At 53.2% G+C, this 17015-nt stretch overlaps 1 protein-coding gene across 1 annotated transcript in view; it reads right to left on the reverse strand.

Moving 5' to 3' along the window:
• Positions 1-7260: 7260 nt before the first annotated feature.
• Positions 7261-17015, reverse strand: part of IFFO2 (intermediate filament family orphan 2) — a 62556-nt gene continuing 52801 nt past the window's right edge. The window contains exons 6-9 of the mRNA XM_054175755.1: positions 13570-13690; positions 10422-10511; positions 8990-9120; positions 7261-7433 (exon numbers count right to left, since the gene is read on the reverse strand). Coding sequence (XP_054031730.1) covers positions 7328-7433; positions 8990-9120; positions 10422-10511; positions 13570-13690 — 448 coding nt within the window. The 3' untranslated portion in view covers positions 7261-7327. The remainder of the gene's footprint in view (positions 7434-8989; positions 9121-10421; positions 10512-13569; positions 13691-17015) is intronic.

The raw sequence follows: 17015 nt of genomic DNA on the forward strand, positions 1-17015 counted from the left end.
GGGCAGGTGCTGCGGCACCGGCCCCGCAGGGAAGAGAGAGAAGCGAACTGAGGTTGCGGCTCCCCCTCCCCTCGTAGAAATTAACCATCCACTTAAAAAGAGGTATTTTTGACCCAAAATAGCGACAGGAAACTGGGCTTGACCTGAAGCGGTTTTCTTTCTGGTGAGGAGAAGAGGGGCTGCTGAAAGGTGCTAATATTTTTAGGGAGCTTGGAGGATTTGGTGTCTTCCCTCCCCACCCCCACCCCAAATCATCCGCTCCCGATCCATAGCCAGAAGCAGCTTTTGCCCCCAAAGGTGATTTGCAAGCCAAGAACGAGCACACGGAGGCATGAAACCAGGAGTTTGGTATTTATTTTGTATTTTTTTGTCGTTTTTTTTTTTTTCCTTTTCCTTGTAACCAGAGGACGACTGCAACCCGTTTCATGGCCAAGCTCCCACGCCCCACTTTGTCGCCCAGAAGCCCCCGCGGGGTACGCAACCGATGGGTCGAGTGACGAAGGATGAACCCCTCCGGTGAAGGGTGAAGTGCTCTGGAGAGGCAGCACGGCTGAGGAAGGAAGGATAGACGGACGGACGGACGCAGGGCAGGAGCCCAGAGCGGTGGCTGGTCGGGAAGCAGACCTGGAAGGGGTGGGGTGAGGTGGGGTTTGGCACTGAGAGAGGCGAACGGAGATAATCCGGTGGAACTCGGGAGGAGGGCGAACGCTTCTGGCTCTCGCCCCGGGCTGGTTTCTCAGTTCTCCTGCTAAAGTGGATTAGATTTGCGACGGCCTTTGATGGTCCAAAATCCACCCCAAGTGCCTGTTACCGTTGGGTCTGCTTGCAAATTGCCCAGGACGGACTTCCAGCCACGGAAGGCAATCGATTTACCCTCTTGGGGAGCTGGTTCAGCCTTCGTCCTTTCCTCCCCGGAGATCAAACAGCATCATCAGTTCATTATTTTTCGGTTGGGTTTTTTTTTTTTTCATTAAAAGAAGCTAATATACAGAATATAAAGCACAATATTTACAACGTTACAGTAAACAGGTTGATTTCCACACGGATCAGTAGTCTGTTTTGAATGTGTATAAAAGAAACTCTTTAACGTGCCCTAAGAAGGAACCGACAAGAAGTGACACAGCGGGGGGGAGGGGGAGGGAGGGGAAGGAGTCATCAATACCTTCCTCTCCCTCCCACTTCAACACATGAAACAATAAATAATCCTTTTATTATTCATTGGGGGTTTGGGGTTTTTTTTCTTGGCAGAACCTTGCTCTGCACGCTTGGAGCCGCAGGTTAAGGTGGGGTTTTGAGGCCCTAAATGGCGACGTGAATGTCTTTTGTTGCACAAGAAGCGCTGTGCAGTGACCCAGCTTTCAATCATCCTCAGTCCTTCCCCGAAGAGAAATTTCAGGTGGAAAACGAAAACACCGACCCAACCAAAACCAACCGATCGGTCTTGTGCAGGGATTGTCGGTTTGGGGCAGCTCGCAAACCCCCCAGGGCCTTGGGGAGGGGGAGTGGTGCTGGGGTGGTTCTGCCATGGATATGACACAGGTTTGAAGTCATCCCCTCCCCCTCCAGGGTCTGCTTGAAGCGTTTAACATCATTAGTTCCTCCAAAATGGAGCCAGCCAGACCCACAAGCACCGCTTGTGCTTAACAAAAGTGCTCCTTTCCTCTTGGGAGTGCCTCGAATTAGGAGGGAATTGTGATTTCTGGAAGCAGCAAACACCCACTTCTTAAACGTAATCTGTTGCTTCTTCAAAAGAGAAGCTTTGAAAGGCTCCCACAAAGGTGGAAGGGTCTTAAGACACTGAACTCCACACACACACACACACACAAAACAGACAAAGAAAGAAAGAAAGAATCAAGTGGTTTTTTCCTTCACTGCTCTGCCAAAGACTTGGGTTCAAGCCTTCAGTGCTCCCCCTCTCCACCAAGGGGTTGGCAAGGGGTTGAGTTAAGGATTTGGCAGGCAGCGTTCCCAGGTCACCTCCAAAGCCAGCATGATGAACCCCAGGACACTACCTGGGGCCTTGAGGGGCGATTTCTCGTTTAAGACTCAAAGCCACAGAAGCTACGTTCTACTAAAACCCATCGGGGTGACAACGCCGAAGGCAAAGGTGTTTAAAAACCTGTGGGTGACCCTTGAAACCAAGCCCTGGCTCAGTGCAAAAGAATGAGAAACCCCAGGAGGCCTGAAGCAAGATGCGTTGGATCCTCCCCCCGGCTGTTATCGCACCGGGGAAGCGCTCTCGGTCCTTACATCGGCTGTGAGCAATCGCGGGTTTAAACACCCGAGTGGGAAACACAACCTGACACTTCCCAAGCACTGCAATTCTCTTCCTCATGTGCTCCAACACAAACATTCCTCCACCTATTTTTTCCCTTTTTTGCCAGAGCCAAGGGAAACTGAAGGGAGGAAACAGCTGCTTTAGGGAGAGCGCAGGGCTGTGAGCACCCACCGATGGCCGGCGCCTTTGCTCAGCCAACCTCAGGCTGCTGACCCCACTTGGCAGGAATGGTTTGTGCAAGAAAAATGTCTCATATTAGCAGCTTTAGAATCAGAGAGTCAGTAAGGTTGGAAAAAGACCTCAGAGCTCAGCAAGTCCAACCTATCACCCAACACCTCCCGACTAACTAAACCACGGCTCCAAGTGCCACATCCAAGCCTTTTTGGAACACCTCCAGGGATGGGGACTCCACCACCTCCCTGGGCAGCACATTCCAATGGCCAATTACTCTTGCTGGGAAGAACTTTCTCCTCACCTCCAGCCTAAACTTCCCCTGGGGCAGCTTGGGACTGTGCCCTCTTGTTCTGCTGCTGGTTGCCTGGGAGAAGAGGCCAACCCCCACCTGGCTGCAACCTCCCTTCAGGGAGCTGCAGACAGCAAGGAGGTCTCCCCTGAGCCTCCTCATCTCCAGGCTAAACACCCCCAGCTCCCTCAGCCCCTCCTGACCTATTCTTTTTGGTTTCCCAGGTTCATTCCAATTTATTCTGCTGTTGACAATTTGTCTTCCCATCAGGCAGAACACCAAACTCCATCCCCCTGGGATTTAGGGGAGGATTTTACCCTCTCCAGCGGAATGCCTCACCATCAGTGGGGGGAGGAACAAACCCAAGCAGGGGGCTCAGCAATACTTCTTTCAGTGGCAGAAAAGCTGTTAACCTGCTCAGCTTCCCCATGCTTGCCCCAAGGCTGCAATGGGTGAGTGCTCCACAGCCCTGCCTGTCCTATCAGTGCCTGCATCATGGCTTGAAACCGATGCGGGACCCCCTCGCCCCAAGAGCAGAAGGATCCTGTCCAAGGGGAAGGGGAGAGAAAGAATTGCATTTGCCCAACAGAGTTCAGTTTGCACTTCAGAAACCCCAAAGAGAAACAGAATATATGCTGTGGGTTTATAAACAGCTTCCACATTTAGCTTAAGTGAGTTGCATTGTTTCATTACATCCCCCCCTCCTCCCACCTCCCCCCCCCAAAACGCTTTTGCTTTGTCGGTGTTGAGAGAACTTTTGCTGCTTCGTTGTGTGAATCACTAAGGGGAAAAAAATAGGATGATGAGAAGTGGCTGATTCTTTGGGCTCTTTTTTGTTTTGGCTGAACAACATGCAGCCACCAAAGCCATGGGGGGGGGGGGGGGGGGGAAAGATGAGATTGGTTTGGGACAAACCCACCGCAGGAAGCGGAGCGGTCAATGCCACCCCCCGCCCCGACGAGCAACCAGGGAACCTACACCAAACAGTTTGCTCCCTTCAAATCCCCTCGAAGGAGTGGCACAATTGAGGAGGGGTTTTCTGATTGTTCAAGTCTTAAAAAAAAAGTGTCAATATGACACCACATTAAGACCAGAAAACAAAGTGGGGGGAGGGGGAGAGGCAAAAACCCAACCAAAGTATTTACAGCTTTACAAAGGAAGGAAAAAGAAAGCAGGAGGTCATCGGAATCATCTCCAGCGTTTGCACGCCGGGGGTTTGGGTTTTGCTTTTGTTTTGTTCCTGGCCAAGTTTCTATACACAAACAGGGCCACTGGCAGCTCCAGCAGCAGGGCTTGCAACCAACCCAAAGGAGCTCCTTGGGAAACAATCCAGGGACCAACCCCCTCGCTGGCTCCTGAGAGGTCGATCCGCCAAGGCCTACGGAAAGCAAACCCCGAGCCTGGAAACGACTTCTCTGCTTTACAGATGGGTTACAGATGGTTATACAAAACAGACACCAACAACCATGGTGACTTACCTGTCATACACATCACCACCAGACACCTTATACCCACCCCACCCCCTACCCTACACTACAGACCCACATCCCTCACAACTTACCAGCCCTGTTAAGAGATGCTCCTCGTAACTATGGCTAGGAGATGGACTGGAGGTTACAGCTCATTTCAGCAGCTCAAGTTCTGCTTCCTCACTTGCCTCTCACCTTCAAACTGAGGATATTCCCTCCCTACCTTCAACATACCAACTACCAGTTTCCAAACCAGCTTTTTTTTCCCCCCCCTCACCCCTTCCAGGAACAATGAACTTTAAAGGGGAGGAGGGAAAAAACCAACCTTCACCCAACAGAGCAGCTAAGCTGGCTGGCTGTTACAGATCTTTGCGTTTCTCCAGTCCCAAAGAGCATTTCAGAGGCTGATCTCACTGTGCAAGGAGAATGCTTCACACCAGCACCCTCCATCAGAGTCACTAAAGCATCACAGACATCCAGCTTTGGCAAATGGTTTCTCAGCCTCCTGAGAAACTCCCTATTAGCAGCTGAAGCTCATAACAGGCTTGAAAACCTTTAGAGTACTTGATTGAAAACATGCAGTCCCAGCCCCCTCCACAAAAATATCTCCTCCTCCTCCTGCCCCTACCCCACCCCCACCTTGCAGCCCTGTGGCAAATGTGCCACTTAACCACTTTGGGCCACCTAAGAGCTAATAGAAGTGAGCACTTTGGAATATAAAGTTTCTCTTCCAGAGGAAAACTTAATCTACATTTACAGGATGAAACAGCAGCAGCCCCTAGCCCACACCACAGGAACCAAGAACTTGGTAGCTACTCCACGAGTAACTCCACCACAGAATATCCTTGGGTCTGTTTACTGGGACAGAAGCCATCCATTGTGGATTTGTGGCCTCCCTGTGGTGGCTCCAGAGGGAGCATCCTGGTGGTCCTCCCCCTTCTGAAAGACACAGGGAGCCTCTTTGATTGATGTGGCCTGAAAGCACCAGCCCACCAAGCAGGAGGTGGGGCCAAAGAGCAAACCAGGACGCTCACATTGAGAAGCCATGCCTGTGGCCACAGGGCTAAGTGCAAGCAGAAGCCCTCTGAGATCTTGCTCCTCTACCTCACTGCCCAGGAACATGCTGTTTGCTCAGACACCTTGTGCTCTTTCTGGACCTAGCAACACTGATCTCTCCTGGCTGAAGGCTTACTGAGTTCAGATCAATCCATAAAAGGCTTGGAAACAACACTCAGGAAGCTAAAAAGATTGCCCAGCTTGACAACTTCACACATCACTGAGAGGAGGCTTCCATCAGGTGCTTCCCTGCCCAGTCCCAGCAGTGCTCCTGCAAAGGAGTTTTTAAGCTTCCTGGCAGAGAAAAAACCAACCCCAAAACACATTTGGTATTTGCTCTGAGCCTTGCAGCTGCCAGGGAACCACACAGTGACCTTCAGGCAGGATTTAACTACACTTTTAGTCCAGGTCTAAACCAAAACCCAAACAAACTAATTATTGGCTGGGGTTTGTACCCTGTTTTTCCCTGGCTGAGGTGCTACAACCACCACCAGCAGCTTGGTGATGATGCCTCCAACACCACCAAGTGATTTGACTTTGGGTGCTGCTTTTCTGTTGTGTTAAAGATCCAGACTGACAGAGCCTAGGTCCTCTCATTTTTCTCACAGAGAAAGCTCATGGCTGTTCTTCCTCAATTCTAGGGCAGGCTGGGGTTCATTTCATCCCCCCCCCCCAAAAAAAAAAGGGATTACAGGGTTTTCCCAAGTCCAACTTTCCTGAGGAACAGAGGTCTCCAACTCACCCCAGGGTCACATCTCAAGCCCCTCTCTCTCCCCCCACACACATCACTTTACCCTGATGCTTCACCTACCCCACTCTAAACATCCTGAAAGCAGCAGCAAATGGAGTTGCCTCCTTGTCAGCAAAGGGAAATCTGCAGACACCATGGTTTAAAATTAAACTGTCCTGGTGAGAGGGGGCTGTGGGGGGGGAAGGAAAGAGAAGAGGAAAACACAGAACAAGGCAGGAACTGAAGGGCTGACAGCCCTCTCAATCCAGTCACTGCAAACAAAGGCATGGGGACACAGGATCCCTCCTCAACAGAAGCTCTACAGGTAACTACCAAGTGCAGAAGTGGGGGGCTTGGGGGTTTTTTTTTTGTGTGTGTGTTGAGCTTTCCTTTCCCCACCACAGAAGTGTAGCCCAGCAGGGACCAAACATTCCACATAGATAAGGCCAGCTTTTGTTTGTTTTGCATAGTAGTTTATCAGTGACAGTCCCACCCCACCGAAGCCTTCCTCCCTTTGGCCGCCTGCTTTGCCACCAGGCTGAGACCCGCTGCTCCGAGCCCTGGAGTCGAGCAGAAAGCTTGCACCTATTTCTTGCCAAACTCCTTCAGCTGGAAAGATGAAGGAATTCCTTGTGTGTGGGGGGGTGTCTTTTCAATCCCCCCCAAACAAACAAACAAACAACCACAACCCTGTTTGTGAAGCTGCTGTGATTTTAGCAGCGTTCCCAATTTGGAGCCGCTCCGGTTCGTGCCAGAGGCTGGCGATGGTTGGAGCCCCGCTGGGTTCATTTTGCCAGGGCTCCTTGCTTCAGTGCAGCAGTCCAAGAAACCCAGGAGCTTCTTGAAAAGTACCCAGAGCCTTTTGCAGCACCATTCTCTGCTGCTACCAGGTTGCATTTACTTTTATATATATATATACACACACACACATATATATATATATATAAAACCCACCTTCTATTAATATTTCACTGGAGCTCAAAGTGGCTTCAGCTTGGGGCAAAGGCACAATTAAACCACCATGGTTTTGTTTGTTTTTCTGAACATCTGTGATTTGTAGAACAATAGAAATTGACAGCACCAATCCTTGGGTGGGGTGAAGGGGTGGGGGGGGGTGCCTGGAGGAATGAGTCCTCAGAAACCCTGTGCGAGGAGGTTCCCAAAGTCTTCGTGGGGGTTTTGTTTCTCCTTTTGGTGGGGTTTGGGGGGGGGGTCTGTCTGGTTGGTTTTCCTCTCGTTCCTCCCCGCCCTCCCCACCCCCCCCAATGAGTTTACTGTTTTCTGCTCTTTTCTTGGGTCTTCCCTTTCCACTGGAATGCTGCAGCTACGTATCAGCTGACCATGGGCTCCACGTCCGTCTCTCTGTCCAGCTCGTCCTGAATTTCATCTGTGTTTCCTGAGTCGCTGCTGGCTACAGAGCTGGGAGATGGAGAGTTTCTGGGAGGGAGGGAAGATGCAGAGAAAAGGTTCAGCCAACAAAAAACAACCCCCAAAAAACCCAAACAGAATAGAATGAACCAGGTTGGGAAAGACCTCAGAGATCAGCGAGTCCAACCTGGCACCCAACACCTCCTGACAGCTAAACCATGGCTCCAAGTGCCTCAGCCAGGCTCTTCTTAAACACTTCCAGTGATGGGGACTCCACCACCTCTCTGGGCAGCACATTCCCATGGCCAATCTCTCTGTCTGGGAAGAACTTTCTCCTCACCTCCAGCCTGAACTTCCCCTGGCAGAGCTTGAGACTGTGGCCTCTTGGTCTGGGGCTGGTTGCCTGGGAGAAGAGACCAACCCCCAGCTGGCTCCAACCTCCCTTTCAGGGAGTTGGAGAGAGCAAGAAGGTCTCCCCTGAGCCTCCTCTTCTGCAGGCTAAGCAACCCCAGCTCCCTCAGCCTCTCCTCCCAGGGCTGTGCCCCAGACCCCTCCCCAGCTTTGTTGCCCTTCTCTGGACACCTTCCAGCAGCTCAACCTCTTTCTTAACCTGAGGAGCCCAGAACTGGACACAGGACTCCAGGTGTGGCCTAAGCAGTGCTGAGCACAGGGCACAAGGACTTCCTTGCTCCTGCTGGCCACACTCTTCCTGCTGCAGGCCAGGATGCCCTTCTTGGCCCCCTGGGCACACTGCTGGCTCACATTCAGGTCACACAGGAACACATCCAGGTGGGTCTTGAAAGCCTCCAGAGAAGGAAACTCCACAACCTCTCTGGCAGCCTGCTCCAGAGCTCCAGCACCCTCACACCAAGGGAGTTTTCTCCATGTGTTGAGGTGGAACCTCCTGGGATCCAGTTTTAGATTGAGAAGAAAGGTTTGACTGAAAGAGTGGTCAAACAGGCTGCCCTGGGGAGGTGGTGGAGTCACCATCCCTGGAGGGGTTTACAGCTCATTTAGATATGGTTTAGTGGTAGGGAAGAGGAAGGGAAGAGGAAGGGAAGAGGAAGGGAAGAGGAAGGGAAGAGGAAGGGAAGAGGAAGGGAAGAGGAAGGGAAGAGGAAGGGAAGAGGAAGGGAAGAGGAAGGGAAGAGGAAGGGAAGAGGAAGGGAAGAGGAAGGGAAGAGGAAGGGAAGAGGAAGGGAAGAGGAAGGGAAGAGGAAGGGAAGAGGAAGGGAAGAGGAAGGGAAGAGGAAGGGAAGAGGAAGGGAAGAGGAAGGGAAGAGGAAGGGAAGAGGAAGGGAAGAGGAAGGGAAGAGGAAGGGAAGAGGAAGGGAAGAGGAAGGGAAGAGGAAGGGACGGAATTAACCAGGTTGGAGGAGACCTTTGAGATCATCCAATCCAACCTATCACCCAACACCATCTAATCAACTAAACCATGGCACCAAGCACCCCATCCAGTCTCTTCCTAGGGTAAATGGTTGGACCTGATGATCTCAAAGGGCCTTTTCCATCCTGAATGACTCAACGATTCCATTGCCTTTAAAACAACTTGGCAGGAAACAAGAGCCAAATACATTCCTGCAGCACCCACCCCCCCAGGGGCAGAGTGGTAATTATCTTCTTACCTGTCAGCAGAGCCTTTGATAAGCCTCCTACAGGTTTCCATTTGCACATCCAGGCCTCTTTTCATGCTGCACATTTCCATATATTCATGAAGGTGCCGATTCATGTCGCTCTTGGCTGTGGCCAGTTCCAGCTGGAAGAAAGAAGAGGAAATCGTCAGCCTAAGGCATGTTGCTAGCAGCTTCCCTCCCAGCTCCACTCCATCTTCCATAGGGGTGAGGAAGATGGCAGCTAAAGCTGCCCAGAACCAAACCAAACCATGCACACAACACATGTTTCACCTCAGTGCTGTGTAGTGCCAACGTATTCAGAAGCTCGGGGAGTGTGTTGTAATCAAGAGCTCAACAGCCTGAGATTGTTTGGGTTTTGTTTGGATTTTCCTTTTTCTGCTTCTTGGCACCTTGTTTGTCTGCAGTAATTAATGAGAGCATATTCTGGGCAGGGCAAAGGGACTGAGAAGCTACAGCTGTCCTGGCTGGCAACCTCCAAGGCCACGGCTTGTGAAGCGTTTCCCAGAGTGAGGATGGATGTGCAAGAGAAAAAAAGGGGGGGAAAGGAAGGAGGAAAGGGGGGAAAAAGAAGGAGGAAAGGGGGGAAAAAGAAGGAGGAAAGGGGGGAAAAAGAAGGAGGAAAGGGGGGAAAAAGAAGGAGGAAAGGGGGGAAAAAGAAGGAGGAAAGGGGGGAAAAAGAAGGAGGAAAGGGGGGAAAAAGAAGGAGGAAAGGGGGGGAAAAAAGAATGAAAGTGAGGAAAGAGTCCTGGGTCCAGTTCTGGGCTCCTCAGTTTAAGAAGGACATTGAGAGACTTGAAGGTGTCCAGAGAAGGGCAGCAAGGCTGGGGTGGGGTTTGGAGCACAGCCCTGGGAGGAGAGGCTGAGGGAGCTGGGGTTGCTTAGCCTGCAGAAGAGGAGGCTCAGGGGAGACCTTCTTTCTGTCTACAACTCCCTGAAGGGAGGTTGGAGCCAGGTGGGGGTTGGTCTCTTCTCCCAGGCAAGCAGCACCAGAACAAGAGGACACAGTCTCAAGCTGTGCTAGTGGAAGTTTAGGCTCAAGGTGAGGAGAAAGTTCTTCCCAGAGAGAGTTGTTTGCCATTGGAATGTGCTGCCCAGGGAGGTGGTGGAGTCCCCATCCCTGGAGGTGTTCAAGAGGGGACTGGATGTGGCACTTGGTGCCATGGTCATGAGGTCTGTGGTGACAGGTTGGACTTGATGATCCTTGAGGTCTTTTCCAACCTTGCTGATTCTGTGATTCTATGCTTCTCTGCTTCTTCAATCACAGTGCTTTGTAGAGAGTGGTATTTAGAAACAATCCCAAGGGTAGGACAAAGGAAAATTGCTTTTGTCTTCTTAGATGTGCAGCTTTCCATCTTTCCTCCCTGGGTACACCAGACCACAACACCCTGCGTGCTTTGCTATCAGCAGGCTCCCTTTTCCTTACCTCTATCTGCCCTATTGTTTCTTGGTACTCTTTGTCTCTTGTTTTAAAGAAAGACTCTGTTTCGTGGATCAGGTTCCCCAGGTTTTCCTCCTGTAGGGGAAAGGAAGGCACAAAGAATTAACCAGAAGCTGAGGAGGAAACGCAGAGGCAGGCTGAAGATTTTCTTGCCTAACCTCACTCAGGAATGCAGCAGGTTGCTGTGCTCTTTCAGCCAGGATTTGTTTGAGACAGCCTTACACAGACAGGGGATGTGCTGCTCCTTCAGAGTGGCTCACCAGGAAACCCTTTTTGTACCAGGGGACAGGGCTTTGTGCACACCAAGATAAAGCCTCTCATCGAGGAAGGCCCCAGCAATTAAACACAGCTACCTGATGCACGCCAAAGGACCGAGCCTGATCGCACCGAGATAACTCTGCTCTCAGCACATTCCATGCTGGAATGGTCATTTCCCACTGACAGCTTTCTGCTCTCAGGTCCTTTCAGCCTCCCTCACCTCACAGGTATGCTCTGCACGCAGCCTTCCCCATTGAAATTCTTCCCTTGCCTGCTGGCTGAAGCCAGCTGACTCCAGCACCCTCCTGATGAGACACAGCCCACAGGAGGACGCGCTCTGGCCCGGAGGGGACATCCTGGCAGACAACAGCCCCCTCCCCCTGTTATCATTTGGATTGCCAAGCACAGCCTGGGCTCCAAAAAAAAAAGAAAGAAGCCCCAAACCCACCTCACACAGCACTATTTCATGCTGCCACAAAGAGCCTGGAACAACCTCATTGTTCTCTTTCATGTTCTTAGCTGCCTGCCTTCTGCTCGAGAGGAAATTATCATCCATTTCATTCAACGTTAATTACGTTTCCCTCCCCTCCATCCTTGGGCCACATCTGAGGCAGCTTTATCAGGACCCTACCGCGGTAGCAGCATCAGGCTAACCAGCCTGGAGTTAACAAGACTCATTCCACTGATCCTTTTATATGCAGAAGGGCTTTAAGGAGGGAGGTCAGGGAGAGGAGGTGGCTGGGGCAGCGCGTAAGGACTTGAAAAGGAATAAAGCCAGCGGAAGGCAGATTCAGGCATGTAAAGCACTGTGCTAAAGACCAGGCACAGAGGCAGCAGTCTTTATTCTGCACCTCCATCTACAAGCCAAATCTACCCTTGCCTTGGATAATTTTTCCATTTAGAAGGATTTAAGCTTCTTAAGACCTTGGGAGCTGCGGCGCGGCGGGGCCGAGCCGGGCGCCGCTCCCCCGAGAGCTGCGCCCAGCCCACCGTGCAGCGCGATGCAAATCAGCCTGCCACTTCGCTCCAGCACACGGCCTGCATCTGAGCACTCTGCCACTCTCCCTGCTCTCCCAAGGCAGCTAAGCAGCGCTGCAGCCCCCAGCCCTTGGGAGGGATCGCTGCAGCTCCAGCCCATGCCAGGCGAGGCACAAAGAGGGAGCCTGGAAGTGAACGCAGGCCCCTGGCAGCCAGCGCAGGACAGCGTGCAGGAGACTGCTGCCTCAGCAGCGCTGCACTGCAGGGACAGTGGCAGCAGGCAGGATTATTCCACAGGATTGTCAGGGTTGGAAGGGAGCTCAAGGCTCAGCCAGCTCCAACCCCCCTGCCATGGCCAGGGACACCTCACACCACAGCAGGTTGCTCACAGCCACCTCCAGCCTGGCTGCAAACACCTCCAGGCAGGAGGCTTCCACCACCTCCCTGGGCAGCCTGTGCCAGGCTCTCACCACCCTCCTGGGGAACAACTTCTTCCTCACATCCAATCTCCATCTCCCCACTTCTAATTTTGCTCCATCCCCCCCAGTCCTATCCCTCCCTGACACCCTCAAAAGCCCCTCCCCAGCTTTCTTGGAGCCCCCTGCAGATCCTGGAAGGCCACAATTAGGTTTCCTCGGAACCTTCTCTTCTCCAGACTGAACAACCCCAACTCTCTCAGTCTGTCTCCACAGCAGCCCAACTCCAGCCCTCTGCTCATCCTCATGGATGTCCTTCCTTCTCTGGACACATTCCAGCACCTCCAGATCTTTCTTGGAATAGGGGCTCCAAAACTGGACACAGTGCTCCAGGTGGGGTCTCACCAGAGTGGTGTAGAGGGGGAGAATCACCTCTCTCAACCTGCTGGCCACACTTCTCTTGATGCAGCCCAGGATCTGGTTGGCTTTCTGGACTACAAGTGTATACTGGCAGCTCATATTGAGCTTCTCATCCACCAGCACCCCCAAGGACTGATCTGGTGACAGGTTGTGTGATGCTCCTGGAGCAACAGGACATGGAGAGAGGATTGCTCTGGGTGCCAGGCTGTGTCATGCTCCTGGTTAGGCCACACCTTGAGTACGGTGTCCAGTTGGAGAGGCATCTTGCAAGTCCAGTTCTGGGCTCCTTAGTTTAAGAAGGACATTGAGAGACTTGAAGGTGTCCAGAGAAGGGCAACAAAGCTGGGGAGGGGTCTGGAGCACAGCCCTGGGAGGAGAGGCTGAGGGAGCTGGGGTTGCTTAGCCTGGAGAAGAGGAGGCTCAGGGGAGACCTTCTTGCTCTCTGCAACTCCCTGAAGGGAGCTTGGAGCCAGCTGGGGGTTGGTCTCTTCTCCCAGGCAGGCACCCAGCCCCAGAACAAGAGGACACAGTCTCAAGCTGTGCCAGGGGAGGTTTAGGCTGGAGGTGAGGAGAAAGTTCTTCCCAGAGAGAGTTGTTGGCCATTGGGATGTGCTGCCCAGGGAGGTGGTGGAGTCCCCATCCCTGGAGGTGTTCAAGAGGGGATTGGATGTGGCACTTGGAGCCATGGTTTAGTTGTGAGGAGGTGTTGGGTGACAGGTTGGACTTGATGATCTTGGAGGTCTCTTCCAACCTTATTGATGCTATGATGATGTTGTGTGATGCTCCTGGAGCAACAGGACACGCTGGATCTTCTGCCACTCACTTGGTCCTTCCAAACCCTCAGTTTGAAGGAGCAGAAGAATTGAAGGTTGGTAAATAAAGTGCTTGCAGGGGCTGCAAAGCAGCCACAGAGAGAAAGCACTAAGAGGATTTGAAAAATCAAAGGAAGCTTGGCGTGGCAAAGCCACTCAAATGTCCCAGGGCTTAGATGGCTGAAAGAGCTGCTGAAGGCTGTGGTTTCTGCAGAGGAAGGGTGGAAGGAACAAGGGAGAGAAGCTCACCTCGCCTTGGAGGTCGATGGAAGGGTTGCAGTTGGTGAAGTCCTCCCACAGAAGCAAGGTCTCCTCGTTCTCCTCCCACGTCAAACTGTCGCAGTCGTCGTCGAAATCGAAGGTCTCACGGCTGGGAAGGAAACAGGAGAAGCTGGAGTGGCTACAGCCCCCACTGGAGTGGCTACAACCCCAGCTCCAGGGGCTACAGCCCCAGATGGAGTGGCTGCAGCCCCCGGTGGAGCAGCTGCAGGCCCAGCTCCAGGGGCTACAGCCCCAGATGGAGCAGCTACAGCCCCAGATGGAGCAGCTACAGCCCCAGCTCCAGAGGCTACAGCCCCAGATGGAGCAGCTACAGCCCCAGCTCCAGAGGCTACAGCCCCAGCTCCAGAGGCTACAGCCCCAGATGGAGCAGCTACAGCCCCAGCTCTAGAGGCTACAGCCCCAGATGGAGCAGCTACAGCCCCAGCTCTAGAGGCTACAGCCCCAACTCCAGAGGCTACAGCCCCAGATGGAGCAGCTACAGCCCCAGCTCCAGAGGCTACAGCCCCAACTCCAGAGGCTACAGCCCCAAATGGAGCAGCTACAGCCCCAGCTCTAGAGGCTACAGCCCCAGATGGAGCAGCTACAGCCCCAGCTCTAGAGGCTACAGCCCCAGCTCCAGAGGCTACAGCCCCAGATGGAGCAGCTACAGCCCCAGCTCCAGAGGCTACAGCCCCAGATGGAGCAGCTACAGCCCCAGCTCCAGAGGCTACAGCCCCTGCTGGAACGGCTACAGCCCCAGCTCTAGTGGCAACCACCCCAGCTTTAGTGGCCACAACCCCAGCCCTGCTCCCTCAGCCCTTGAATGAATCTCCTGGCAAAAAGGGGGGTTTGAAAAGTGACTGCAGGAGACAATGCAGCAGCAGCAGCAAGCTCTCCCAGCTAGTAACAACCAGGCTCTGCCCCTGCCCAAGTGCCTGCCTGCCTGCTGGGCTCTTTGCCACCCCAGAGCAGGATGAAAAGAGCCTTGTTCCCACTCCTGCTTCAAGCCCACAGTGCTGGCTCTGCCCTCCAGATGGAGCTGCACATCGGCTTCCCCTGCTTGTCAAACCCCCCCCAAAACGGTTCAAACCCTTCTGCTCGCACACAAGGCCACAGCCAGGGTGAGGATTTTGACCACAAACAGGCAGCAGAAGCCTCCCTGCTGCTCTGCAGGAGGCAGTTCAGCCAAGGTTTTTCCCTGCAGCACTTCCAAACGTTGTTCTCCAAAGGCAGAGGGGAAACTGAGCCCCAAAATGATGGGCAGGGGAAGCTGTTGTGCCTTTGTGCCAGGCACTGGGGAGGGGGCACCTCGGTTTTGGGGCCCTCACTCCAGCAAGGCCATAAAGGGGCTGGAGTGTGGCCAGAGAAGGGCAAGGAAGCTGGGGGAAGGGTCTGGAGAACAGGGCTGGGGAGGAGCAGCTGAGGGGGGCCTGGGGGTGTTGAGCCTGGAGAAGAGGAGGCTGAGAGGGAGACCTCATAGCTCTCTACAGCTCCCTGGAAGGAGGATGGACTGGTGTGGGGGGTGGTCTCTTCTCCCTTGTATCAGATGATAGGATGAGAGGAAATGGCCTCAAGTTGCAGCAGGGGAGGTTTAGGTGGGAGATAAAGAATAATTTGTTCACTGCAGGAGTGGTCAGGGATTGGCACAGGCTGCCCAGGGAGGTGGTGGAGTCCCCATGCCTGGAGGTGTCCAAGAAACCTGTGGCCATGGCATGTTGGGCCCTGGTTTAGTGGCCATGGTGGTGCTAGGTGGCAGGTTGGACTGGATGACCTCAGAGAGCTCTTCCAACCCAAACAATCCAATGATTCCATGATTCAAAGAACCACCTGGCTGGGAAAGACCTCAAGGCCCTCGAGTCCAACCACAGCCTAACATCTCCCTGTACACAGCTCCTAGGCCATGTCCCTAAGCACCTTCCCCTCTCCAGTATTTTGGAGGTGGTAATCCCAACCATTCCAAGGTAGCCCTTTGAATTGTGCTCTCATTTGCCATTCCCCTTCAGCTGTGCTGGTGTGGGAGGGCTGGGAGCATGACTGAGCTTCCTACCTCCTCTTGAGGGCTGCACCTCCCAGGCCAAAAAGTCCCCATCCATGAACATCCAAGCCCTCCAAGTCTGTGAGAGGCTCCCAGGTGTTACAGTGGAGCTGGTTTCTGTTCTCCCTACCTGCAGTCAGAAATGGCCTCAAGTTGCAGCAGGGGAGGTTTGGGTTGGGCATGAGGAACAATTTCTTTGCTGCAGGAGTGGTCAGGGCTTGGCACAGGCTGCCCAGGGAGGTGGTGGAGTCCCCAGTGCTGGAGGTGGTCAAGAAACCTGTGGCCATGGCACCTGGGGCCATGCTTTGGTGGCCATGGTGGGGTTGGGTTGAAGGTTGGACTGGATGACACCTTGGAGGTCTTTTCCAACCCAAACAAATTCTCTGATTCTATAAACCCTTACTGGGGGCTGAAACAGCACAGATCCTGCTGCAGCCACCTAAGACTGCAGCAAACAGTGGCAAGAGTGACCTTTCACTCTGCTGTCTGAACAAGCCTAGGTCAGTTGTGCAAGGAAGGAAAGTTTCAGGAGGCAGCTGAGTCCCTTTTGGTTTGCACAGCAGCAGAGTGGAACACTGGTAGCTGCTCCTTGGCCTTGTTAGGGAGGTTTGACAAAAACCTGAAGCTGTTCCCAGAAGGAGGCTGCTCATTTCAGGCTGATGCATTTTTGTTCCTTGAGCTCACTTCCTCTCAGGCAGATAACATCTCACTGAGGAAGCTGAGGCCAGCAGTGTCTGCAGGAGGCTGAGGAGCTGGGCTAAGGAGACAGGCTGCCTGTGTGGAGTCAGCAGGGCTGGGAAGGGGATTTTAAACCCCAACAACCTCAGACAGAGCTGGGCTGGGCCTTTTCTTAGAATGGCAGAATCCTTCTGGTTGGAAAAGGCCTGCAAGGTCACCCACTCCAACCACCTCTGCCAAGGCTGGGGCCAAACCATGGCCCTCAGCACCACATCTTGATCAGATGGTGCTGGGTGGTAGGTTGGACTTGATGATCCCAAAGGTCTTTTCCAACCTGGTTAACTCCTATCCTATCCTATCCTATCCTATCCCATCCCATCCTATCCCATTCCATTCCCTCCCTGTGGCATTTAAACACCTCCAGGGATGAAGATTCAACCACCTCCCTGGGCTGCTCTTTGAGAGACCCTTGAGGGAAGAAATTTCTTCTCATGTCCAATCTTAACCTCCCCTGGAGAAACTTGTGGCCATTTCCTCTTGTCTTGTCACTTGTTCTTTGGGAGAAGAGACCAACCCCCACCTGGCTCCAACCTCCTTTCAGGGAGTTGTAGAGAGAGCCAGAAGGTCTCCCTTCAGCCTCCTCTTCTCCAGGCTCAACAACCCCAGGTCCCTCAGCTGCTCCTCCTCAGCCCTGTTCTCCAGACCCTTCCCCAGCTTCCTT

The sequence above is a fragment of the Dryobates pubescens genome, chromosome 33 (assembly GCF_014839835.1).
Source record: "Dryobates pubescens isolate bDryPub1 chromosome 33, bDryPub1.pri, whole genome shotgun sequence".
In the NCBI taxonomy this organism is placed as follows: domain Eukaryota; kingdom Metazoa; phylum Chordata; class Aves; order Piciformes; family Picidae; genus Dryobates; species Dryobates pubescens.